This window comes from Suillus clintonianus (assembly GCF_016758775.1).
Source record: "Suillus clintonianus strain FC179 chromosome Unknown DEU56scaffold_20, whole genome shotgun sequence".
Lineage (NCBI taxonomy): Eukaryota > Fungi > Basidiomycota > Agaricomycetes > Boletales > Suillaceae > Suillus > Suillus clintonianus.
The window spans coordinates 51318-77577 of NW_024539244.1; the positions used below are offsets into that span (position 1 = coordinate 51318).

A 26260-nucleotide genomic window follows, 5' to 3' on the forward strand; every position below is an offset into this window, starting at 1 on the left:
TCGTAGAGTTTGAATGCGCTCACAAGGTTCTCCAAATATCTTCGCATTCTCCTGTCCAAGGGACAAACCAACGCATGCGGACAAACCACATTGGACTGCCAACACCATGGAAGTTCTGCGTGTACTGAAAAATTTCTAGGACCTCACCATATGCATGTATTGGAGCGGCGTCAGTCTGAGGGATGAGAACATGCACAAATGAAGAGTTATTTGAGCCGGTGGTACGAGACACATTGTAGCGCTTGCCACGAATGACAACATAGTCGAAGAAGACGGCCATGTGATCTAAGGGAATGCTGTGAGGGACAATAGGAGCATCATAGCAGCAGTGAACAGGTGTAAGAGGAAACCGAATGCAAATAGTGCGGGCCAGTAGTCGATATGTGTCTGACGACATTTGCTTTGTCTGGTGACGAGGGCTTAAAGTATACATCTGACTAGCTAATGGTAACGTAAATTAGAAGCTGTTTAAACAGTGATGACAATAAAAAAAACTCACCATCAGCGCTCGTATCGTCAAGATCCCGAGTTAAGGCTGTGAGCCCTGCGACGGTACCTCGTTCTTCATTGGTGGCCTTGAGCATGTGCATAGCGGCTTGACGAGGAAGTGAATCTTCAGGATAGGTTTGTAAAGTGTATGTCTAGATAACAGATCAAAGTATAATAATATCAATTCATTTGCGATCTTACTTACCAGTCTCCCGATCTCACATGTCCTTTGGAATTCACGGAAAAATGTCGTTTCGAGCTCGCCGTTCGCGTGATTGTTTGTCTTGAATGATTTCAACACCTTATTGAGACGCTCAAATAAGAATGTCCAAAAGTCGTGCAGGGGGCCAAAATTGCGACAACAGGCGCTGATGTGGGTAGCGAAATGATGGTTAGGTTTGATAACACCAGAGCCGTAAAGCTATATACAACCTTATGAGCAACAGGGTTTAATGAACACTCAGCGACTTACGTGTATGAGCTCCACGTTGTACTCTCGTATCAAAGCATCTGCACGATCAATATCGTCATCCGATAACTTTCGTTGAATCAAGATACGGAGTGCTGCAGACAGCTTCAGAAAATTAGCTGGATCATCAGGATGAAGTGAAAATTTTGCGTCTTCTAGATCATTGGCTTCGTCTGCCTGAGTAGGTCCTGCAGATTGCGGAGGGGGAGGAGGAGGAGGTCGTGCACTGCCTTCACACAGATCATCAACGATCTGTGATATAGCCTTGCGCTTTTTAGATCCCTAGAGGAATAATCAGTAAGCAAGAATAAGTTCAAATATATAATTACCTTTCTAGCGCTCTTTTCCTTGGCCAGCCTCTCTTTTTCCGCCTGTTTGGTGAGTGCCGCTTGTAACTTTGCTTGTTTCTTCGCTTCGGCGGCAGCTAGCTTCTCTTGCGCTATCTTTGATTTGGCATCTTCTAGTGCATCCTTGCCTTGCTTCTTGGCCTCAGCTAAAGCCTTCTTGTCGTCAGCCTTACGGTTCGCCTGTACATCCTTATCGGCTTCGATTCTCTTGATTAGTGCAACACGCTGTTGAAGGACTTCGTCGTCAGCATCCGAGGGAAGACATGTACTCCAGAGCTGGGGGATCTGCAGGCGAACTGTAAGTTTATATGTATGTTGAAACATAAAGTCCACTTACAACTATCGGTCCATAGACGGTAGCCAAGAGTAGCCACTGGTCGGCGGTGAGAGAACCACCGAACGGCATCCCTATGTCGGTTGGAAGCTTGCCGCACGACCCCGGAACTATGAACTGAGAAAAGAGGTGAGCTATTGTAATAGTATGAGGTAGACACCTAGAGTACATCAGCGAGCATTTCGTGGAATATTTGTAGCTCGTGATTGGCACGTAGTATCTTGGTTTGCACCCAGATATTATAAAAATGTGTTTTGACGAGCCCTGAGTACGATTAAGATCACGCAAATAACTGAAACTGTAGCAAGACGTACCAAGAAAGAGGTTATGCATCGGATCTATCACAATCTGCTTGACGAGGTCAAAATAAGGAAGTCGAGCAAGTTGCGTGTATCGTGTGGCGAACTCCTTTACGAAATTCTTGCGTGCAGCTGGATTATCTAGCTTTCGATAGCGTTCGCCTAGTTCACGCTGTTCTTGATTAGTTCGTGGTCGAAATGCTGTTGTTCAAGGCATGATCAGACTAGTACTACCATACAATATTCTCTAAGTCTTGGACTCACCGTCCTGCTCAAATGCCTGAGGTTTAGCTTTGTGAGCGGATGTTATCCAGCAAGCTGTGCAATAACACGTATGTGAATGGGATGCGAAACCCCCTATTTTGTGTGCTGCGGGCTTATCACAAACAACCGCCACCAGAATAACACGTACAACACGACCTGAAGAGTCATATATACCACATCAGCATTAAAAAGTTTGATGACAAAAGATGAAATCACCTGCAGGGCAAGATTCTGTTGGAACCTTAACACCAAACTTCCAAAGGCGTAGCAGATCGGACACGATTGGTTCGAAGGTAGCGCTGAATTTGATCTGGGTTCTGTTCCTTCAGGCCTGGTAGGATGCTCGTGCACATTAGGTTTGATGTTCGGTAGCTAGGACTACAATTAAGTACTAGTATATTCAATGAAAATAGATAACACTCACCGATATTCTGGCGGTAGGTTGCATATGGAAAATGAGGTAGGGCATGACGAATGCGATGGTGCGATATTGCTCCGGATGTATGAAAACCTAGATATGTATTAATAGTGATTTATAGTTCACAGTTACGTGCCAGTGACTTACCAGTCAACACCTAGGTTAACACCTATACGAAGTTCACCGTGTGTACCGTGCTTCTCGTGCGCAAGGTTCGAAAAGAAAGGTGCTCCGTCGGGGTCTTTGAGCTGGGTCCGACACATATCCCCATCGAAGATGTCTATATACTCGCCTGGTGTGCGAGATTTCAAGCGCCAGCCATCTAGCAATGCTTCAAGGCCCGGGATCCTTAGTAGCGACTTGATCTGATCAGAAATAGGAAGATATGGGTACTTTACGATCGGTGTTTTCGTAGCACGCTGGTTTCCGCACTTCGTTGCATCTGGAAGGAATAGATCCACTCCACAAAGCGTGCAAATGTCGTGTGATTTCGTGGATCCAGCAGGGGGGAAGACATCACAACATGTAGGACATACCGAAAGGACAAAAATGCTCTTTTCGACCCCCAGAACACGATGGCTTGATTGCAGTGTGATGAAAGGAGTGTCAATTGCTGGAGATAGGGCCATGAGGATACATCCGAAAATAGCCAGTAAAGCGTTGCACGCTGCTCGTGGAAGATGGAACTGTAGGTGTAACCATGAGACCAGCGCATATATCGTGATCAGATGAGGGGCAACATCTGTAAGGTCCCTGTCGTGTGCTGAGTTGAAACCGTCCTCCGGCATGAATGGATCGGGGTCATCCTCGTCTGGATCCATGGGAGCTATTACGAGATTGTCGTCGTCCTCGTTTTGATCATCAAATGTTCCATCAACGTCGATGTCTAGGTCATCGAAACCATGCTCATGCTCTAGAACTTGACCGTCATCTTCATTTCGGATCGCTTCAAAAGCATTTTCGATCTGCCGGTTTAATTCATGCTGTTCTGGGTGAGGTAGGATGTGATGCGCTTCATGTGAGGTGAGGGGACGTGTGCCTGAACTGGTAGCTGCATTATATGCGCTGAAATGTTCAACAGCATCGAGCAAGGCTTCAGGGCTATGGAAATTTGGTCCAAGATTGGGCAGAGCGGTTCTGTGAGTCATGAGGTCCACGTCTTCTCCAGTCAAAAAACCGTAGTCTAGCATTTCCTGTTCGACAGGGGATTCTGAAATACGATGTGGGTCCTGAAATTGAGCATCGGGAGACAACAGAGCCTGCGGCTCATGCAAAGGGACCGAATATCCACGAAGAACTGGCCCAGTGTCCAGTGCAGCACTTGGCACAAACTGTTCTCCGACCCGCTTGAATTGGGCCTGCGATGCAACAGTTTGTTCTCGCAGATCACGCCGTGCATGAGCACGCGCAGTGTGCTCTTCTATGAGGGCTCCTTTGCACCTGAAAGCCTGGCAGTGACATCTCTTCTGTCGCATTTGATGGGAGAATTCCGATGAGCTGTGTTGAGGGCAAAGGGGCTTACAAATGATGGGATAAAGCTAAGGCAAGCTCAGGCTGGTGATGCGCTGCGACGTTTCGACGCGTCGAAAATCACGTGGTCTTTTTTCATTTTTCGTCTCATTCGCATTTGATTCGCATACATATAGAACATTTAGTATTTAGTGATACAGGATTTGTGCGACACAAGGGGACTGCCAGGGCGTTTGACGCCAACACTCGTATTTACAACAGTCTGAAAAAATGATCAGCCAGAACGTAGTAATATTTGTATAGCAACAAACCTTGTCTGCCGCAGCATCTCCTTGCTCTACTTTGGACTCCGGCTCCGTCACGCTATCATCTGGGGCAGGAAGGTCAGCGATGTGATTTCGGAGGATGGAAAACAATGTTACCGATGTGTTTTGCGGCGACAGGTGGTTTCACAGGAGAGTGGTCAATTCCCGGACCAATGAATGTTCGCGGGTGTTGGGGAAGCGCTAGAAAACATATCAGCAACATCTGACACTGAAAATATGTGCATATACCTTTTTCCTTGGGTGTCTCAGGAGATTTTGTGCAAGTGCAAGTGGATGGTATGAGTTCAATTGTCTAGCAAGATGAGACGGTAATTTTTTGATGGTAAGTAAAAAAAAACATACAAGGGGGCCAGGTACGTCTGGAATAAATGTGACCCGTATCGTTTCTGGGTACTTGAGAGGTATTTCGAGGCGTATGGTGTTGTCTTCGAACATGAGCATGATTCAGATGTGAAGTAGGTAGTAAATAAAAGACTTAACGATTTTTGTGGTGATTTGACCCTTTGGGCTATCTCGACGTTGGGATACATCTTTCGAGAATGCCTGTACCATGGTTAGTGTCTGGTTTAGAATGCTGCCTGGACATGTATGGTTTGGTGGTGAGAACGTGTGTCTGCGGTCTAGTTTGGGTCTGTTTACACCGTGTCGTTTCTAACCACGGGTCTGTTTTTCTACAAAGTCAAACAACTACGACCTCCAAATTACTCAAGTCTGGTTTGTGTACAGATACATTATAAGGCGCAGTTTGTGTCTGGATACACGACTCATCCACATCCAGATAGAGTCTGGGCAGTTTGTCGTTTCCCCAGTGAGTGGTACCACCCCTGGTTGTAGTATTAGACCTAGTAAAATGGGAACTACCAGTTTTGCCATAGACACTTTTGACGGCAATTACCAGCAGCGCAATTTGACCTAATCCATGGCATTTGTCAGGCCCTATTTTGCTGGGTGTTTTGGCTTTCACAGCCGCATTTTTTGGATTTTTGAAACTCGGCTATGTTTTCAGTCACAAATGTGTTTTCCACATTTGTCAGATGTTTTGGTATGTTTTATTCCGCAATTTTGGCCTCCAAAAGCGGAAATTCACAAAACACATCCTGTTTTGGTCACCTCCTCATGTCAGGCCTCCCCACATTATTCCCACACTCCGCATTTTCGCATTTTTAGCCACCTACTGTGGGAATTACCCCACAACACCCAAAACATCATCCCAATATGGTATACCACATAATTATAATTATTCCCACACCCTCCCCACCTCACTGCAGCTTCACCACTACACCACAATAGGTCCCCCCTTGTATCTAAGTAGTAGTTTGGTATATACATGTATAATATTATATAATAGACCGCTTTTTTTGTCAATTTGTGTGCCTGCTCATCCTCCAGGGCCTTTTTCAAACAGGGTGGGGTACAGAACATTTTCGCATTTTTGCCCCTTTGATAGGGGGGTGTTCCAGGACATTCAGAACATGTTTATGAGCATATATGAGTAGATTCCCATCTTTATTTCACCCCCTGAAGTGTCCTACATCAATAGATATAGCACATATGCAAGAAAACACAGAATATGTTCTCATGTGATTATTTCTAGGTAAAGAGCCTTGTAAAAATGATTCCCAGCATCTATTTAACAATAGGAACAATGTATCAGGAGCCCAGGACCATAGGATAATTCCCTGTTGCATGGTGTGCCCCCCCTCTCCTGGTGGTTTACCTCCTGTGAAATTTTTTCCTGTAGGACCGGACCTCAATTGAGGTAGGGGGTCTATTCCTATGTATATTTGAGGTAAGTCTATCATATAGCTGGCCCAGGACACACATAGGATCCTGCTACAGGAACAAAAACATAGAAAATCGCATTTTTGACACTTTTGATGTGTTTTAGTCCCTTACACTTGCATAAATAATACAACCTGTTCATATATCATTATCATAGTATATATACTTGCTTTTTGTGACAAGGATCAGCTCAAAATAGGCCAGAGGTTTGAGTTAGTGTGAATACTTGCTATTTCTACTGATAAGGATCCCATACTTTCAATACATCGAAATTTAATAATCAGACACCTGGAGTAGATTTCAAATATACTCAGTATCATAGTCCTAAATGTACAGAACAATCCTACAAGAATTGAGTGCTGAGGAAGTGAAATAGATAAAAAATTGAGTGTGGGAAAGTTCAAAGACCCAAAACATCGAAAATGGTCAGTTGAGCAATAGTAGCATTTTAATGCTAGGTCAACTCAGATATACACCACATCCCTTCCACCACCCTTCAACCTCAGGGCAGTATGTAGTATATGTTCCTTTAGTAGTCTACAATGTATCCTACATATTGTTAATGAAATATTTGACCTGTATCATATATAAATGTAACTTTGTGTGACAAGATGTCAATTGTCACTTGTCATACATATGTGGTTTTACTTGTCATTCAGTCAGTCCTTGATGGATCTTTCTAAATCTTCAAATCTATCATCAGGGGCATATATAGGACATATCCCAGGTCTTTGATTACTTATCACAGGCTTGATTACTATGTAGGCTTCTTATCAGTAGAAAAAGCCCCTGTACATCATATATCACATTTGCACCCTATGTAGGGCTGATCCTTGGCACAAAACATATTTGTGAATGTACTACTGATCATATATGAGCAAGCCTGGTCATTTGTGCAAGTGTAAGGGACTAAAAAACATCAAAAGTGTCAAAAATGCGATTTTCTATGTTTTTGTTCCTGTAGCAGGATCCTATGTGTGTCCTGGGCCAGCTATATGATAGACTTACCTCAAATATACATAGGAATAGACCCCCTACCTCAATTGAGGTCCGGTCCTACAGGAAAAATTTTCACAGGAGGTAAACCACCAGGAGAGGGGGGGCACACCATGCAACAGGGAATTATCCTATGGTCCTGGGCTCCTGATACATTGTTCCTATTGTTAAATAGATGCTGGGAATCATTTTTACAAGGCTGTTCACCTAGACATAATCACATGAGAACATATTCTGTGTTTTCTTGCATATGTGCTATATCTATTGATGTAGGACACTTCAGGGGGTGAAATAAAGATGGGAATCTACTCATATATGCTCATAAATATGTTCTGAATGTCCTGGAACACCCCCCTATCAAAGGGGCAAAAATGCGAAAATGTTCTGTACCCTACCCTGTTTGAAAAAGGCCCTGGAGGATGAGCAGGCACACAAATTGACAAAAAAAGCGGTCTATTATATAATATTATACATGTATATACCAAACTACTACTTAGATACAAGGGGGGACCTATTGTGGTGTAGTGGTGAAGCTGCAGTGAGGTGGGGAGGGTGTGGGAATAATTATAATTATGTGGTATACCATATTGGGATGATGTTTTGGGTGCTGTGGGGTAATTCCCACAGTAGGTGGCTAAAAATGCGAACATGCGGAGTGTGGGAATAATGTGGGGAGGCCTGACATGAGGAGGTGACCAAAACAGGATGTGTTTTGTGAATTTCCGCTTTTGGAGGCCAAAATTGCGGAATAAAACATACCAAAACATCTGACAAATGTGGAAAACACATTTGTGACTGAAAACATAGCTGAGTTTCAAAAATCCAAAAAATGCGGCTGTGAAAGCCAAAACACCCAGCAAAATAGGGCCTGACAAATGCCATGGATTAGGTCAAATTGCGCTGCTGGTAATTGCCGTCAAAAGTGTCTATGGTAAGAATGGTAGTTGCCATAATATGTAGGTCTAATACTACAACTACGGCTGGTGGAAGGCAGCCTTCCGAACTAATCGAGGGCTATTCGAACCACTCGTCATGTTCTTCGGGCTCACCAATTCGCCCGCCACGTTCCAAAGTATGATGAATGATATCTTTCGGGACTTGATCAATGAGGGAAAGGTCATTATTTACCTTGATGATATTATGATCTTCACGAAGTCCCGAGAAGAACATCGTCGAATCACCCGTCGAGTACTCGAGATTCTCTGCCGGAACAAATTATATCTGAAACCCGAAAAGTGCGAGTTTGAGGTCACAGAGACTGAATATCTAGGTCTCGTCATCTCAGAAGGCCAAGTCAAAATGGACCCTGTAAAAGTAAAGGGCATTTCAGAATGGCCAATCCCAGGAACGAAACGTGACTTACAAGCTTTCCTGGGATTTGTAAACTTTTATCGGCGCTTTATTCGCGGGTACGGAGATCTGGCAAAGCCCCTGACGAGCCTAACAGGAAAGGCTGATTGGTTTTGGGGAGATGAGCAACAGCGAGCGTTTGAAGAAATTAAACGACAAGTTTCATCCGCACCTGTTCTCGTGATCCCAACTGACGATGAACCATATCGTGTCGAAGCCGATAGCTCTGGTCGAGCGGTTGGTGCTGTTTTGTCCCAGTGTCAGTCTGACACTTGGAAACCCATAGTGTTCTTATCAAAGACGCTCTCGGAAACAGAACGCAACTACGAGATATACGACCGTGAGCTACTTGCCATAATGATTGCATTGGCAGAGTGGCGACATCACCTTATGGGCGCTGTCCAGGAATTTGAGATTTGGACTGATCATCAAAATCTTCAATATTTCCGGAAGCCACAAAAATTGAACCGTCGTCAGGCTCGGTGGGTGTCAGAGCTAGCAAATTATCAGTTCACGCTCCACCATAAACCCGGGAAGACAAACCTGAAAGCTGACCTTCTGTCGAGACGAGCAGACCATGAGACCGGGGAGAATGACAATGAGAATGTCACCATGTTGAAGTCCGAATATTTCCGTCAAGTAGAACTGATCACAGACGACAACGATTTTCTGGCACGCGCACGTCAGAGACGTGGCAATCGAGATCGAGTCGTCGACAAAATGCTCGAGTCTAAGGAAGCGAGCTGGACAGAAGAAAAAGACCTCATCATGTGGAAGGGCAGGATTTATATTCCCATTGATCATAAGCTCCGGGAGGATATCATTCGCGAGCACCATGATTCACACCTTGTAGGGCACCCGGGACAGTACAGGACACATGAGCTTATCACGCGGAACTATTGGTGGCCGCGGATCCTATCCGACGTACGTAAATACGTTGAAGGATGTCAAAGTTGTCAATGTACGAAATCCCGAACCTGCAAACCAGCTGCCCCACTCCATCCACACGAAATCCCATCAGAGCCGTGGGAGCATATCTCGATTGATCTCATCGGTCCTCTTCCTGAATCAGCAGGGTATAACACCATATTAGTGGTGGTTGATTGTTTCACGAAAATGATCAAAGTTATACCTGCTAACACTGAGATCTCATCGTCAGGGGTGGCCAGGATGTTGCGTGATCATGTCTTTAAACATCATGGGTTACCGCGAAAAGTCATTAGCGATCGAGGGTCGAACTTCGTATCTGCTTTCATGCGAGAACTCTATCAGCAATTAGGCATAATCGGAAACTCAAGTACAGCTTACCATCCACAAACCGACGGTCAGACGGAACATATGAACCAAGAAGTCGAACATTATCTTCGAGTCTTCACTAATCACCATCAGAACAACTGGAACGAATGGTTAACATTAGCGGAATTTTCATACAACGATAAAGCCCAAACCTCCACTGGATACTCACCCTTTTTCCTGAATTGCGGCCGTCATCCATGGAAGGGTACCGAACACCGTCGAGAAGCCAAAGTGGAAGCTGCGAAAGAGTTTGCTGATCACATGAAGAAGACCCGTGTAGAAGCAGAGTCAGCGTTAAGGAAAGCAACTGAGGATATGAAACGGTACTATGACCGAACACGAAGCCCTTCGCATGAGTTTAAGGTAGGAGACAAGGTGTGGCTAGAGGCTACTCACATCTCATCCGACCGCCCGCTGAAAAAACTCGATGATAAATGTTACGGTCCATTCCGAATCTTATCAAAACATGGTGCATCATCCTTTAAACTGGACTTACCTCGGACATGGAAATCGATCTATCCGGTGTTCAACGAGTGTGTACTCTTCCCCTATGTCCCCGCTCAATTCCCTTCACAGAAAAATACCTTGCCACCACCACCAGACTTGATTGAGGGCTACGAGGAGCAAGAGATCGAGGAAATCCTAGATTCTCGTCTTCAAAGGGACCAGTTGGAGTATTTGGTGCACTGGAAGGGGTTCCCGAGGGAAGAACGTGAATGGTTGAAGAGTTCGAAGTTACAACATGCACCTGACGCCATCGCCCAATTTCATCGACTTCATCCCGCTAAACCACGCCCCATGCCAGCGATGAAGCTTCGTTTTCAGCGTCTTGAAAACTTTACCATACCAAATCATATTCCTCGCCACCTCTTTAACTGGGAAGACAGAGTTTTTTGAAAGAAACGAGAGGAGAGCTCATCATGCAGAGAATAGCGAGAAATTTTACGATGCCTTGGACGACCAGCCATGGCTGCGAGACGCAGCCCTTAGGGAGGGGGTATTGTCATGAACGTGTTTGGTCACGAGACCATTATTTGTGTACGCTTGCTCGTGTCTACTTAGTCAAGGTTGAGTCGAGTCTTAGTTTTCCTCCTAACGTCGTGCTGGTCTATTCTTTCAGGTACCGTTAGCACAGATTGTACTTATTACTTACTCAAAGGTCTATTCTTTCAGCATCCAGGTCTTTGTTGTTTGTGTTTGAGTCGCGCCTCGATCCTGAGACGTCTGACACCAGTGTGGATTCCCAAAGTACATACCTTCAAGTTGGGCCGCGTCAACTCAACTCCTTACACTAAGATGTAAGTTGCAGGAGGCATGCAAGGTGAGGAAAGTAGCAGCAAAATGGAAAGCCGAGTGCTCTCGACTTGCTGAAGAGCTGTCTGGAATCTGGATGCCGATGAAAATTTGAAATGTCCTTGCCCTACCGCGGCACATACATTGTCAGCATGACGCAGCACGTGCTCTCAAAGCGGCGCTATCCAGAAATAAACAACATACCTTCAGACTTGCTTCAGACTACAACATTTTATAGTATTAGTAGTTGCAATTGTAATTGCTGTTAATTCACTGCGTGTTGTCTAAAATTTCCGCTTGCGGAAAGGTAGCGGAAAACTAACCTAGGCCTTGGTTCTCCGCCAGATTTCCGCCGAAAGGTTCCGACGTAGGAGAGGTGGCTGTTTTTCTGCCTCTCCACCAGCGTTTAGCCAGCTTTCTGGACACTAAGTATCAACCGGCTGATATCTGGGGTCTGGATAACTACTATATATATATGCTCGCAATTAATATTCACCAGCTATATTTAATTATCATTTTTAATTATAATTCATTTCTAAATTCACAAATATCATAATTTGCACCGCTCGCGTCGCTTCGTTTGCAATTGCCTCGTCGTCCACGCGCACGCATATCATGAAAACCCAACAATATATTAAGCAGCCTTAATTAATCAATGCAGCTGTGCATACAGAGTGCTAGAGTCGCAGGGTGTCATGTTAATCCACCATGGAGAAAATCCCTACAATGGTCGACCCGGCTCCTGCCACTGTGAGAAGCCACCACATATAGCCAATGATGTGATCAAGCGTTCGGCCAGTGTACCATTTAAGTGTAGCATGCGGATCAGGCGTAGGTATGTATGCTGAGGGCAATTGGAGCATCGGAGAAGCACACGTTTCGGGGGACAATGTAGCGGTAGGTGGTGGAAGGAGTAGACGGCAGACAACAGGTTTCTGCTCACCTGTTAGATGCGGATTTAAACAGTGATAGGAGAACTTACATTGTCCGATGCGACGTATGATGGTATTGATGTGTACGAGAAGTTAGTGGTATTAGACTTCTCAGGTGTGTCGAGGGAATCAGTATGAGTCGCATACATTCTCCTATCGGTCCAAGATGGAGTCTGTTCAGTGCTGTTAAGTCTGGGTAAGTAGGAGAACTCATTGAGAAGACATGGCACACCTGTACCGGTCGACCTCATTGAAAGTCTGTACGTGGATGCGACGGGGATATTGTTATACGGAAGATGAGTGTAGACCAAGCGAAAACGAATGCAAGGAGAGGACCCAAGTGGCTGCGTTCTGCAACAGCACTGATGGCGATCATGGGACTGGAACTAGGTTAAATGAGTGCTCTGAATGAGAGGTGATGGATATGATGTACGTGATAGCAGCGAACATAAGCTAGAAGTCGCAAAATACAATGGCAGGTACTCTGACACTACCAATAGAAGTTTGGTCGAGTACATTTCGCAAGGCAAAGTATCCTAATGAACAAGGGTCAAAGGTGGGAAGTTTGAATGTTGACGAGAAGCATACTGAGGTCGCCGATATAGGGGCTGGCAGTGTCACTGAAAGCTAGAGAATAGCCCCAGAAGAACGACTATAAACTTGGTGAGGAGAAAGGGCGCCTAAAGTATTAACGGACCTGGAAGGAAACCACGGCAACAACGGTCGTCTGTCGTTGGGTGAAGGGAGGCGACATGGACAATGAGAGCAAGAGTAAATTCAAACTCCGCCGAGAACGTCCTCAATGCTAAGGCTCGCCGCTTCTGTTAGCACTCCTGTCTGTTACCTGTTCATGATCATGATTCTCAGCTGCAGGCTCTAGAAACAACCAACCATGAAAAGGGTCACATGGTCACGTGCCAATATCCTTCTGGGAACTTAGATAAGTGGTTAACAATATTTAACATCGGCGCGAATTGAGGGTCAAGTTTCCGACATATTCACAGCTGACTGATATTCAAGGTGGGTAAAATTTTTAACACCCCTGGATTTCCGACATTTTCACGGCTGTCGGATAGTTGATGGCGGAGAAGATGGCGGAAATTTTTGACCCCCCAAGATTCCAGCCACTTCTCAGCCGCTGAAATTTTTGGACAACACGCAGTGATTTCTGTTATACACACTCGCGTCGTGTTTTCAGCGGACATAGGGGATTCTTGCTTATATAAGTGGGACAGTTTGCCCACCACCCTAGTAAACGACCATACCAATCCTTTGACCATTCATGACTTGTTCGTGACCGTCATTTACGAGGCGGATTGGAGCGGCATCATGATAAAGAAAAATGATCCGAGGTATGAGCGCATCGTTGCTTTACTAAACAAATTCTTGACCATGTTGTAGGGCAGAGGACTTGCCAGACGACTTGACACCTTTTATTACTCGAACAATTATGGACCACGCTAGTGGAGGCGCATTTGGCGATGTTTGGAAATGCAATTACTTGAATGCAGATGGTAAATCAACCCTCGTTAGTTCGTGTTGAATTCATTTACTATGCAACTGGCTGACGCCCACTGATCGATAAGGTTGCGGTCAAGGCCTACAGGTTTTCAGAGAATGATGGTTTGGAGAGGATCAACAGGGTGAGTGATAGGTCTGCCATGATATATACACCCATGCTACTCAAGTAAACAATCCAGCAAATTACCCCAGAAATTGGCATAAATTTGAAACTGCTACACCATGCCAACATTGTACCATTGTTGGGTATAGCGACAGGATTTGGACGGATGCCAGAGTTGTGCTGCTTGGTGTCTCCGTGGATGCCGAACGGCACGTTGAATAACTACCTAGCATTGAATCACAACAATCTAACAGTCTTGGACTGTTTACGTATGGTGGGCAGGAATTTCATCTTTTCATTCTCGAGACTCACCCGACATTGGAAGCTAGAGGACATCAGCGCTGGACTTCGATATTGTTAGTTTTCATTACCCTTCTAAGGATGTTCAAGTACTTAGCCTACTTTTGGTGCAGTACACTTGATGTCTGTCATGCACAGGGATATAACAGGGGTGAACCCGGAGCTGCTCAGGCATTCTTGAAAACTAATCATTGATAATCCTATAGGCGAATATACTGATTGACGAGGGAGGCCATGCGAGGCTAATTGATTTTGGTCTTTCCACCGTTATCCAACCCCTTCTCGGCCAGTCGCACTTGGCCACGACATCTGCACGTCCAGGTGCGATCCGCTATGCAGCGCCAGAGCTTGTTGTACCAGATGGTGTCCATAACCTTGTGTCTCTGGAAAAAACTGATATCTACTCTTTTGGTTGTGTAATGCTTCAAGTGAGTTGATGGATAAGCCACAAAATTGTTTGCCTAAAAACTCACTGAACAGGTTCTCTCGGGCCGGCTTCCTTGGTCTGAGGTGACAACTGGAATTCTGGATCTTCGCATTGCTGTCATGATACTCGGAGGTCGTGGACCACAACGCCCCGATGGTCATCCTGCCATAACAGACTTGGATTGGCACTTCATCCAAACATGTCTGCGATTTGAACCCGAACTTCGACCTTCAGCAAACGAAGTAGTTGAATTTGTTGTGCATAGATTTCCCGTCTCAGGTAATCTTGCAAGTTTGTGATACTTCTGATCATCCACTTACATGACTTTCAAGGTTCTTCTAGACCACTTGACGATCTTCCCAATGATACAATGATAGCTCCCCTGGACCTTCCCCGCATTGTGGTTCTGATGACTTGGACAGAGCAGAACATCCACCCGACAGTCTACCAGTTCACCCTAGTCATGAACCGAAACCTTCGATCGTAGAGCCTGAAGCTCAAAGATCTCAGTAGGTCCAAACAGAATATTCGCATCTTCGCATTTTCATTTTTTTCTTTCCTATTTCCAGCTTATCACCTCTGAGAATCAGCCACCCCCGAGTCAAAAAATTAGTGCAAATATTATGTGGTCCGCTACAGTTGAACCACATAAGATGGGAAATTTATTCCCAAGGGCCTCCGAGCGATCCTACCTGGTACGCTACGATCTCCTGTAAGTTTTTTTTGTGGCAGAGTGATTCTTGGTGCGCTGCTTAACGATCACATAGTTGATGACATACGGTACGGCTGTGGCTCAGCGCACAGCAAGGGCGCAGCCCAAGAGGCAGCAGCAATAATGGCCCTGAACTACTTGCGAAAGGAGAAGTCGCGCACTCTGTAGAGCCGGGTTAATGGGACGGATAGATGTATTGGTCTGGGGTCACCGATATCACTGATGAAAATCAACAATGTGCGGACTCGAGAGATGGTTCGCGACTCCTCAACTGTAATTGTAATGTAAGGAACGAACCCATGTGTTGATACCAAGTGCGGCATACGATGAAGTGAGTATTACCAGCTGTAGACTAATGTGTGTACATGTATATATACGTAGATGGATTATCAATAAAGGAACGGAAGGATAGTAGTCACCTAGCATACACCCAACTCTAATCTTCCCCAGCCTGAAAAAATGTATACGTCCATGCACTTATCATACTGCCGCATAGTCGCCTCCAGGGCATCTGCATCCACATCAAAAGACACATCAAAAGACAAGTCCGCACCACATTTATCCTCTTCATCACCATTAAGACTGTTGTCCTTGACTAGCTTGAGAATCAAAGTCGGCGGGCTTTCAGGAGTCTGGACGACCTTCTTTAGTGTAGGAACGGTGTGGGAGAAATCGTAGAAGTCCGCTATAGTGATAGCGTACCGATCCTGCTGGGTGCGAGAATAGTAGTCGACCCAAGGGGATAGCTCTGAGAGCAGTTCCTCAAGTATGAGCGAGGGGAACAGTGAAGAAGGAAGTGATGCGCTGAAGACAGAACGGCTGTGTACGTGAGGAGATGCAGAGATGCGAGAATGCGCGGAGATGCGAGGTATGTGGAGATGCGAGGTATGCAGATGCGGAGATGCAAGGTATGCGGATGTGGAGAAACGAGTGAATGTCTAGAGGGTACCAGGTATGCGAACGGGTAGGGTACCAGGTATCAGAACAGGTAATCAGGTAGAGCAACCTAGGTACCAGGTATATGCGAAGACGTGCAGAAACCGCCTTGCAAAGGAACTCAACTAGGACTAGCAATAGTCAACTGTCAACTGCGATGCGAGCGTTCGTGTGGGATGAGAAGGCAAACAAGTGATTGCTCAAGCAAGGAAAGACAAGGTAAGACTAAGCTAGTGACTCCGCAACACACAACCAGAGAGAGGGAATGTAGGAAAGTGAAGTCCGTACGAGTCTGCGACGTAGTATATAACAGAGTCCGTAAGAAACCGGAACCGTATAAGCGGACGCATATGCAAGCGAAGTTGGAAGGAGGTACATGTAAGTAATGGTACGCGGCCTTGTGTATGGGAATTGATATGTAACTGTCCCTGTGAACGGTTAGGAATGACTAACTAAGGATGAGAACGCACCAGTGAGGACGGATGGATGCAGACAGGACATGGACGGACAGTGCGTTGCAATGCGATGCGATGCGATGAGTGCGCGGATTCCGCAACCTCGTGTGATGGTCCGCAACGGCCTGTGGAAGGTATGCATGACTTCGTCCAGTAAGGGAAGATGGTGCCGTACGGGGCTGCAGCCAGATCGTCTCCTACAACGGGTTTTGGGTTGAGTTTCCTGAACAGCGGAGGCTTGGAGTGCTGAAGCGTCACTTGATTTGTCCCTTCGCTTGTGGTGCCGCTTAAAGCGACTGCGTGGTAGCGTAGTGCGGTTAAGACAAAGGGAACTATTGGGGAGGTTGTGTTGCCCGTGCATGCCCAGCAGTGGGGGACCTCGTTGAGTTGTTGGGGGCACCATAGAAGGGTGCACACATGTTGACTGAGGTATCTTCTCTGAAGATGGGATGTAAAGTTGCGAGAGCTGTGGAGGAAGACATAGACCCGAAACTTGAGGAAGAAGCTGCAGGAAGACTGAAATCATACTTTTGGGGTGATGTGATGTCGTCCATGTGCATTGAGAGAGCCTCGCCCGAAGCAAAGCAATACAGAGAATCGGTGAAAGTGCTTCTATCGGGATCCGTATCTCGGTCTGAGGATAGGTGGCACTATCTTTGAAAGCTGAAGCTGTACCACAGGATGCTGAACCAACCTAGTCCATGAGGTAAAAGCCACATCGGACGCACATACTAGCAATAACATACTAAAAATACGTGGATTCATCCATATAGCATGGGTTTGCGGTCTGCGGATCCCAGTCATACTCGATCTAGAGCTGTCAAGAATGCAATGCCAATCGATTTTTGGGACGACATGCTCTTTTTTCTTTGTCCATGATGTGCTTGGCCTTTCTTTGACCACCTTAACTGGTAGAGATGGCGGCTCCGCTGCTATTTTATGAGAGCCTCGTTCACTCGAGGACAGCGAGTGAATTTGAAGAACAGACCGACAGCGTCAATTGAGAATGGGGACAAAGACAGTGGGTTCATATCACATCTGGGTGTAATAAAGGTAGAGACATGGCAGAATTCTGCCAAGGTGCTCTCAGATGCCGAATTCATGCACTGGAGCCCGAGGCTTCGACCTTCGGACTGACATATGCAAATGATTAAACTTGGATTCGGAATTCTGTTGGGGCTGCATTGAAATTACGGTTGCTATCAGTGACCCTTGGACTACCGTAGCCCGACGGCTCAGGTGTCACGACCAACGAGGTATCACTTGCACTCGAGGAGTGCGCGATGTTGCGTGCAGCGGAAGCATAGGGGAGCATTGCAGCAACTTGGCAAGATAAGTAGACGCCCATCCAGTGGGAGTTCGCAAAGAACATGCCTTGGGTTGAGTATTATACGTAACATTGCCTGAATCTGATCCACATTCTTTGACCATTTGTGACCATCACTGAGGCCACTTACAAGGCTGATTGGGAAGGCACGGAGAACGACGATCCGAGGTATGAGCGCATTGTGCTTGGTGTCGCGATACTGAACTTCTTGACCGTGCTGCAGGGCAGCTGCCAGTGACTCAGTGCCAGACGACTGGACACCTTTTACTATTAATGCTGCAAGTGGACTTAATAAGAAGGGTGGTTTGGTGTCGGTGCAGTGGTGCGGTAGTGCACAGCCACTGCCGCACCCAACAACAGAATTGCTGCACCCTACCGCATCACTGCCGCACCCATCAAGTACAACTATCACTGTAAAGCCACTGTGATCCTTACACAAACACCTGGAATATAGTATTACTTATTCTTAAATCATATTTCAGACAGTTGCGTACGACGTAGACGTATTGTAGAGGCATATAAGACATTATCGAGTAGGGTGCGGCACAGATGCGGCAATTTCCTAAGGCCCCATTTGGCGATGTTTGGAAATGCAATTACAATGCGGATGATATTTCAGCCAGTGTTAATTCATCACGGTGTTGGATACATTTACCATGCAACTGGCTGATGGGGCCCCACTGATTGATAATAAGGTTGTGGTCACAGCCTTCAGGGTTTCGGAGAGGGATAGTTTGGAGACAATCAACATGGTGAGTGATAAGTCTATTATACATCCAAGAACACCCATGCTACTAGTACTTGAGTGACCCAGAACATTAGCCAAGAAATCGGCATTTTAATAATTCTACGCCATAATAACGTTAACATTGCACCATTGTGAGGTGTAGCGGTAGGGTTTGGACGGATCCTAGGTTGCGCTGCTTAGTGTCTCCGTGGATTCCAGACGGAACATTGAATGCATGCCTATCCAACCATGACGATCTAACAATCCTGGACCGTTCGTGTATGGTGAGCGAAGTTCTCATTCGGATCCTTTTCACTTTTGGGGACTTCATCAAGAACCGAGGAGCATTGCGGCAACTTGGCAAGTTGAACAGACGCCCATCTAGTATGGGTCAGCAAAGGGCCGCCCAACCCTGGATCGTACGCCACACCTGAACCTAATCCATTTTTTTCGACGATTTGCGACCATCACTGCGGCCACCTACGAGGCTGATTGAGAAGGCATGGAGAACGACAATCCGAGGTATGAACACATTGTGCTCGGTGTCGCAGTACCGAACTCCTTCACCGTGCTGCAGGGCAGACGACTTGCCAGACGACTTGACACCTTTTATTACTAAAACGACTACTAACAACGTTAGCGGAGGTGCATTTGGCGATGTTTGGAAATGCAACTATGATCATCCAGATGGCATTTCAGCCCTCGTTAGTTCGTGTTTGTCATGTAACTGGCTGACACTCATTCCTCGATAAGGTTGCAGTCAAAGCGTTCAGGTTTTCAGAGAGTGATGGTTTGGAGACAATCAACAGGTTGAGTGGTAGACACTACCGTATTGATGGTACACCTGTGCTACTTGAATCATTTAGAAAATTAGCTGAGAAATTGGCATTTTGAGGATTCTACGCCATAACAACATAGTACCGTTGTTGGGAACAGCGACAAGATTTGGACGGATCCCAGAGTTGCGCTGCTTGGTGACTTTATGGATTCCAAATGGCACGTTGAACGCCTACTTAGCATCTAACCACAACGATCTACAGGCCCAAGGCCGTTCACGTCTGGTGAGCAGGAATTTCATCGCATTCTTTCGCTTTTCAAGACTGACTCCAAGTTGGAAGCTGGAGGACGTCAGCGCTGGACTTCGTTATCGTTAGTTGTCATCTGTCTTTTCAAGATGTTCTAGTAGTAACCTAGTACTTTTGGTGCAGTGCACTCGGTTCCTGTTGTGCATGGGGATATAACAGGAGTAAATTCGGAGCTACTGAAATATTCTTGCAAGCTAACACACCTGCAGGCAGATGTGCTAATCAACGAGAGGGGCCATGCAAGGCTGATTGATTTTGGTCTTTCCACCATTGTCCAACCCCTTCTCGGCCAGTCGCACTTGGCTATATCATCTAGACACCCAGGTGCAATCCGCTATGCAGCACCAGAGCTTCTTTCACCGGATGAAGATGCCCGTGAGCTGCCAATTCCTTTGGAGAAAGCTGATATCTACTCTTTTGGTTGTATAATGCTTCAAGTGAGTTGTTGGTTCGATCACGAGATATATGACTGACTGAACAGGTTCTCTCGGGTCGGCTCCCTCGGTCTGAGGTGACAACTGGAATTCTGGATCTTCACATTGCTGTCATGATACTCGAAGGTCGTAAACCACAACGCCCCGATGGTTATCCTGCCATAGTAGACTTGGATTGGGACTTCATCCAAAAATGTCTTTTATTTGAACCCGAACTTCGACCTTCAGCAGAAGAAGTGCTTGACTTTGTCATACATAGATTTTCCGCCCCAGGTAATGCTGCATACTTCGTGGTGCTTTGCCGTTCATCCACTTACACGAGCTTCAAGACTCTTGTAGTAGACCGCCCGATGATCCTCCGGATGATGCGCAGGATGATTTTCCCGGACCTTCTCCACCCGGCAGTTCTAGTGACTCGGATAAAGCAGAGCAACCACCCGACAGTCCATCACCCCTCCCTAATGATGAACTGAAAACTTTCACCAAGATGATGGAGGAGGCCTTCACCTCCGCCTCCATCTCTGCCTCCACCTCCACCTCGATTACTCCTGCACATTCCGTATCACCTTTCTACGACCCCTTCCCTGAAATATCTGAGTCCTCCACTACACCCGGGCGTGTAAGTTATCAATCTTCTGACCGTGGATCACTACGACTAACCGGCCCTCGCAGAGCGGCCATTTTCTCTCAGAGATGTTTCAGTGCAAGTGGATTAATTATGGGTCACATTGCAATGACTTGATTCATGGCTACAACATGGCACTTCACCTTCGTGAAGTTCACGGAATTATTATTAGAATTCCCGGCCCAAACAGTTCCGTCACGTGCAAATGGGATCACTGTAATGAGGAGTTCCACATTGAATCCCTCTCAAGGCATGTCGAAGAGTGGCATCTGGGGATTGTGCACTCCTGCAACTGCGGGAAGACATTTTCGCGCAGAGATACCTTTTTCCAACACCAGACTAATTGCCCGAGTCAGAAGTTGGTTTGATATGGGGAGACGGATGCCGATGTTGTGCACAGGCTGGGGTTCTTATCTAACTCATTACTGGGCTTTCTGGGATTTGTTGACTTCTGTTTGAGTTAATGCTTATGCGGATTTACGGTCAGAAGTTCGCGGTTGATGGTGTATGAAGTAGTGGAGAACTGGGGCTAGTAGGAATAATCATACTTCATATTTGATCGTGGCATATAGTTGCTCAAGTAACAAACACCTCTAATTTATATTGTGAGGCAGCGAGTATTATATGCTGGCGAATGTACATGTAAATATACGTAGATGGATTATCAAAGAGTGATCGGAAACACAGTAGTCACCTAGCATACACCCATCTCATATCTTCCCCAGCCTGGAAAATGCATTGTCCACGCACTAATCATACTGCCGCATGGTCGCCTCCAGGGCATCTGCATCCACATCAAAAGACACATCAAATGATGAATCCACACCCGCCGCACCGCCTGTATCTTCCACATCACCATCGACATTGCTATCGTCCTTATCCAGCTCGGGCGTCGAAGTTGGTGGGCTCTCGGGAGTCTGGACTACCTGCTTTGGTGCAAGAACATATTTCGGGTTGGGTTTCTTGAGCAGCGGAGGCTTGAAGGGTGGAAGTGTCACTTGCTTTTGTCCCTTTGCTTGCGATGCAACATACGGTGATTGTGTGGTGGTGCAGCGATTGAGACAATGGAAACCTGGAATTGGGAAGTTGTGTTGCCGGCGCATCCCCAGCGGTGGGGGACCTCGTTGAGTTGTTGAGGGCACTATAGAAGGGCGCACACATGTTGACTGAGGTATCTTCTCTGAAGATAGGATGTGAAGTTGCGAGAGCTGTAGAGGAAGACACAGACCCGAAATTTGAGGAAGAAGCTGCAGGAAGACTAAATTCATACTTTTGGGGCGATATGATGTCGTCCATGTGCATCGAGAGAGCCTCGCCCGGAGCAAAGCAATATAGAGAATCGGTGAAAGTGCTTCTATCGGGATCCGTATCTCGGTCTGAGGATAGGTGGCGCTGTCTTTGAAAGATGAACTGTAGGCTTCGTAGTTGCAGAGCTCAATGGTATTTCCCAGCAGAGGTACAGAAGAAGGAGCAAGTGTTTTCGTTCGAGGTCTTGCAGTCGATGTGGCAGATATGAACCTCGAACCAGACAAAGAACTTTAGACGGAATTTCTCCGGGTCAGGATATCCCCCTGCATGCTACTCGTCGCCTTCTTTTCTGTCCTTGCAATTTGCTTTGGCCTCAAATTATCGTCCGCCTTCCCAGTGATATCACTTAGCATATGAGGGAATTGTGAAGGGACGTCATCTTTCTGGTACGGCCGGTGAATATGCGCTGAATGGGGAAACTTTCTTTGAGATGGGTTGTATCCTTGGAAGTGGTTTGCTTCATGAAATAAACAGATGAGAGCAAAGTGTGGAAGGACACCGGGCGGGCCGTGAATATTTGAATTGTGACAGACGTGCTTGTACTGGGTGCTGCGATGGACTGCAAGTAGAACATAAGCAAGCCAAAAACGCTTCGAACGCCTCAAGTGAGAGAGCACCCACATGTCTTTTCTCGCCGTTCCTCTCTCTTTTGCAATCTGGTATGACTTTCTTGAGGGCAGGATTGGCGGATTAGGGCCCATCCATCGAACCGGATCCGAGTCGACGCTCATGTCGGCGCGCCCCCGTTGGGGATAACACGTTCAAGTCCGGTGCAGCGTCTAGACTCTAGTGGTAGTTTGGCCATGGGTGGTATAAATGTGGTAAGAGCAAAAGACTCGAACAGTAAAAAGCTAGCACAATGTTTTATCCAGCGAACCGAGAACCATGTGTACTGAGAACAAGAAATGGCGAGCAACACGAATCATATAGACACTCATATCCAGGTTCCTGTGTAAGTTCACAAGGTACCTTAGTCCTTGGCCTACGACCATCAACTAGATCCGATCCAGTCTTTGACTCTGCATCACTTCTGAGTCTGATAGAGAAAGCATGATGGAATGGGAGAACGATGATTCGAGGTATGATCGCATTGCCCTCGGTGTTGCCGCAGGATCTGCTTTATTGAACTTTTGTGTGACCTTGCTGCGGCAGGATCCAGGTAGAGGACTTGCCAGACAATTTGACACCCTTTATTACTCGAACCACTTGGGATTATGTTGCCGGGGGTGGGTTTGGCGATGTGTGGAAATGCAGGTGTTCTGATGCAGATGGTATTTCTGCCCTTGTTAGTGTGTTGGATTCATTTCCATGCAACTGGCTGACACTCGATATCACGATAAGGTCGCGGTCAAGGCCTTCAGGTTTTCAAAGAGGGATGGATTGGAGGTGATCAACAGGGTGAGTGACTGTGATAGTACTGTGATGCATCCAAGAACACCCATGGTATATGTATCATACAGAAAATCAGCCGTGAAATTGGCATATTGAAAATGCTACGCCATGACAATATTGTATTGTTGTTGGGTATAGCGACAGGATTTGGACACATACCAGAGCTGCACTGCTTAGTATCTCCATGGATTCCAAACGGCACGTTGAATACCTATCTAGCATCTAACCACAATTTAACACACCTGGACCGTTCATGTATGGTGAGCAGGAATTTCATCACATCCTTTCACTTGTCATAACTCACTCAAAATTGGAAGCTGAAGGATGTCGGTGCTGGACTGTGCTACTGTTAGTTTCATCTATCTTCTCAGGACGTCTAGTAACCTTTGGTACAGTGCACTTGGTGCATGTCATGCACGGAGACATAACAGGGGTAAATCCGGAACTGTTGAGGCATTCTTGAAACTTGATGAACTTGCAGGAAAATATACTCATCGATGAGGGAGGCCATGCGAGGCTAATTGATTTTGGTCTTTCCACCATTATCCAACCCCTTCTCAGCCAGTTGCACTTGGCTGCGACGTATATATGTCCAGGTGCAATCCCCTATGCAGCACCAGAATTTATTGTATCGGACGATGTACGTGACCTGGGGTCTCTGGAAAAAAACTGATATCTACTCTTTTGGTTGTGTAATGCTTCAAGTGAGTTGATGATTGGTTACGAAATGTTTGCTTGAATACTGATTGAGTAGATTCTCTCGGGTCAGCCCCCTTGGTCCAAGTTCAAATCTGAAAGACGGGAATTTTGCATTGTTATCACGATGTCCAAAGGTTGTGGACCGCAGCGTCCCGATGGTCATCCTGCAATAATAGACTCTGATTGGAACTTCATCCAAAAATGTTTGCAATTCAAACCCGAACTTCGACCTTCAGCAGACGAAGTACTTGACTTTGTAACGCATAGGTTTTCTTTCCCAGGTAATCCTGCATAATTCGTGGTGCTTTTATAACAATCCACTTACACGAGCTTCAAGATTCTTCTAGATCGCCTGTCGCACACGGTGGTCCTGGTGACATGACAGAACAATATCTCAACATTCAATCATCCCACCCTAATCATGAATTGAAGACTTTGATCACCGTCATGGATCAGTTGTTCGCCTCCACCTCGAGTACTCCTGCACATTCCATACTGCCGTTCTCTCACATCATCTCAAGTAATGAATTATCTGAGTCCTCCACTGGACCAGGACCTGTAAGTTATCATCATACTGACCGTGCATCACTGCGACTAATCTACCCTTGCAGAGCGGCTGTGCTCTCAAAGACATGTTTCAGTGTATGTGGGAGATTTCTCATGGGTCGTATTGCAGGCACATGTTGTGTCCCCGTGATTTCTCTTCCCACATATGAGAAGTTCACGGAATTCATGGCCCAACCAGTTCTCACTTCCAGTGCAAATGGAATGGTTGTGGTAGGATGCTCAGGAAAGATGCCCTCTTGAGGCATATGCGAGAGACTCATACCGGGTTGGTTTACTCCTGCGAGTGTGGGAAGATGTTCTCGCGCAGAGATAACCTTAACAAACACAAGAAGAGTTGCTTGGATCAGCAGTAGTTTCTAGTAATGGGGAGGCGCCAAGGTGTGCACAGGCTAGTTCGAGGGTTTTTACCCGACTCATTGCCGAGTCTTATTGGATTTATTGACTTCAGTTATAACGAGGTAGTGCTTCTTCGACAGGACCTGTACCCAACCCTAATAATTTGAAAGCCACGGACTCGCGATCGTAACATGAAATTCATGGCTAGCGAGGGTCTAATCACGACTGTAACTTCTGAATGGAGTACTAGAGTATAGCTAGTACACCAAGATAACTGCGGCTCGTATGTAGTTGTCAAAATTTCAGATACAACTCAACCCACATAATTTACTTTCCCACGGAAATGACCACATATGAATTCACTACTCACTTGAGTCAAGTCACGGTGACTTGACGCCAGAACTCATTGCCGATGCTCCAAGAACTGGTGTTGAGCTCAGTGGCAAACTGCAGACTCAAAGGCTATAAGGCAGGTCTACCTTGGTAATACATCAGAAGGTAGCTAGAAAATCATGATGATGTCAAGCATAATTAAAGCTCTGTCTCCAAAGTATGGCACTCACTAAGAACCTAGGGTAGTCATATATAATTGATATACCCGGGCCAGATATGCGTACATCACATACCTGCATAGACTACCAGAGCGTGCAAGATGACAGAAACTAATGTCAAGCCCGTTGTACGTGTCTAGCAAACCATGAGAGAAAACATAAGCACCTTTCTCAGTGACTCGCCTTGAAAAGACGAGGAGGAATAATGAATATATTGATCTGTACGTGTTGCACAATACCCCTACTGCCGATTCCTTGGACAGCACGAGAGATGATCAACCATGTCATATTCTGAGCTGTACCACAGGGTGCTGAACCAACCTAGTTCATGACTCGGGGGTCAAAGCCACATGTGGATTCATACATATATATAGCGTGGGTTTGCGGTCTGCGGATCCCAGTCATACTCGATCTAGAGCTGTCAAGAATGCAATGCATATCAAGCCAAAAACACAACGCCCAATCGATTTTTGGGACGACATGCTCTTCTTTCTTTGTCCATGATGTGCTTGGCCTTTCTTTGGCCACCTTAACTGGTGGAGATGGCGGCTCCGCTGCTATTTTATGAGAGTCTCGTTCACTTGAGGATAGCGAGTGAATTTGAAGAACTGACTGACAGCGTCAATTGAGAATGGGGACAAAGACAGTGGGTTCATATCACATCTGCGTATAATGAAGGTAGAGACGTGG

The 26260-nt window shown here is 46.2% G+C and overlaps 9 protein-coding genes across 9 annotated transcripts; 4 read left to right on the forward strand and 5 right to left on the reverse strand.

The window, feature by feature from the left end:
* Positions 1-19: 19 nt before the first annotated feature.
* On the reverse strand, positions 20-3441 carry DEU56DRAFT_732904 (uncharacterized protein; the record flags this gene model as incomplete). Its single annotated transcript, XM_041348303.1, has 12 exons — positions 20-437; positions 496-641; positions 695-910; positions 962-1210; positions 1288-1590; positions 1643-1756; positions 1809-1903; positions 1954-2139; positions 2203-2358; positions 2483-2574; positions 2627-2713; positions 2768-3441. 12 exons carry the CDS (start codon positions 3439-3441, stop codon positions 20-22), a joined length of 2736 nt encoding a protein of 911 aa, XP_041210606.1.
* Positions 3442-4271: 830 nt separating this feature from the next.
* On the reverse strand, positions 4272-4851 carry DEU56DRAFT_910570 (uncharacterized protein; the record flags this gene model as incomplete). Its single annotated transcript, XM_041357186.1, has 5 exons — positions 4272-4352; positions 4402-4460; positions 4513-4596; positions 4645-4708; positions 4759-4851. The coding sequence occupies 5 exons, from the start codon at positions 4849-4851 to the stop codon at positions 4272-4274; spliced, it is 381 nt and encodes a 126-aa protein (XP_041210607.1).
* A 6980-nt stretch (positions 4852-11831) lies between these two features.
* Positions 11832-12110, reverse strand: DEU56DRAFT_790756 (uncharacterized protein; the record flags this gene model as incomplete). The annotated part of the gene is made up of 1 exon (XM_041352625.1): positions 11832-12110. A coding segment is annotated over one exon (279 nt), but the record flags the coding sequence as incomplete, so codon positions are not given.
* A 1284-nt stretch (positions 12111-13394) lies between these two features.
* On the forward strand, positions 13395-14903 carry DEU56DRAFT_910573 (kinase-like domain-containing protein; the record flags this gene model as incomplete). The annotated part of the gene is made up of 9 exons (XM_041357187.1): positions 13395-13417; positions 13467-13593; positions 13652-13708; positions 13766-13963; positions 14015-14045; positions 14103-14140; positions 14196-14417; positions 14470-14695; positions 14749-14903. 9 exons carry the CDS (start codon positions 13395-13397, stop codon positions 14901-14903), a joined length of 1077 nt encoding a protein of 358 aa, XP_041210609.1.
* A 359-nt stretch (positions 14904-15262) lies between these two features.
* DEU56DRAFT_754287 (uncharacterized protein) lies at positions 15263-17079 on the reverse strand (the record flags this gene model as incomplete). Its single annotated transcript, XM_041349795.1, has 7 exons — positions 15263-15399; positions 15426-15480; positions 15557-15947; positions 16135-16189; positions 16315-16492; positions 16535-17024; positions 17048-17079. 7 exons carry the CDS (start codon positions 17077-17079, stop codon positions 15263-15265), a joined length of 1338 nt encoding a protein of 445 aa, XP_041210610.1.
* A 2393-nt stretch (positions 17080-19472) lies between these two features.
* On the forward strand, positions 19473-20334 carry DEU56DRAFT_721236 (kinase-like domain-containing protein; the record flags this gene model as incomplete). The annotated part of the gene is made up of 5 exons (XM_041347693.1): positions 19473-19634; positions 19692-19722; positions 19782-19819; positions 19868-20095; positions 20140-20334. Coding segments are annotated over 5 exons (654 nt in total), but the record flags the coding sequence as incomplete, so codon positions are not given.
* Positions 20335-21466: 1132 nt separating this feature from the next.
* On the reverse strand, positions 21467-22019 carry DEU56DRAFT_754289 (uncharacterized protein; the record flags this gene model as incomplete). The annotated part of the gene is made up of 2 exons (XM_041349796.1): positions 21467-21727; positions 21750-22019. The coding sequence occupies 2 exons, from the start codon at positions 22017-22019 to the stop codon at positions 21467-21469; spliced, it is 531 nt and encodes a 176-aa protein (XP_041210612.1).
* Positions 22020-22930: 911 nt separating this feature from the next.
* DEU56DRAFT_754290 (uncharacterized protein) lies at positions 22931-23880 on the forward strand (the record flags this gene model as incomplete). The annotated part of the gene is made up of 8 exons (XM_041349797.1): positions 22931-22977; positions 23069-23104; positions 23178-23251; positions 23280-23314; positions 23367-23423; positions 23486-23677; positions 23735-23765; positions 23798-23880. The coding sequence occupies 8 exons, from the start codon at positions 22931-22933 to the stop codon at positions 23878-23880; spliced, it is 555 nt and encodes a 184-aa protein (XP_041210613.1).
* A 360-nt stretch (positions 23881-24240) lies between these two features.
* DEU56DRAFT_754291 (uncharacterized protein) lies at positions 24241-24923 on the forward strand (the record flags this gene model as incomplete). Its single annotated transcript, XM_041349798.1, has 4 exons — positions 24241-24383; positions 24464-24674; positions 24728-24758; positions 24793-24923. The coding sequence occupies 4 exons, from the start codon at positions 24241-24243 to the stop codon at positions 24921-24923; spliced, it is 516 nt and encodes a 171-aa protein (XP_041210614.1).
* Between the last annotated feature and the right edge of the window lie 1337 nt (positions 24924-26260).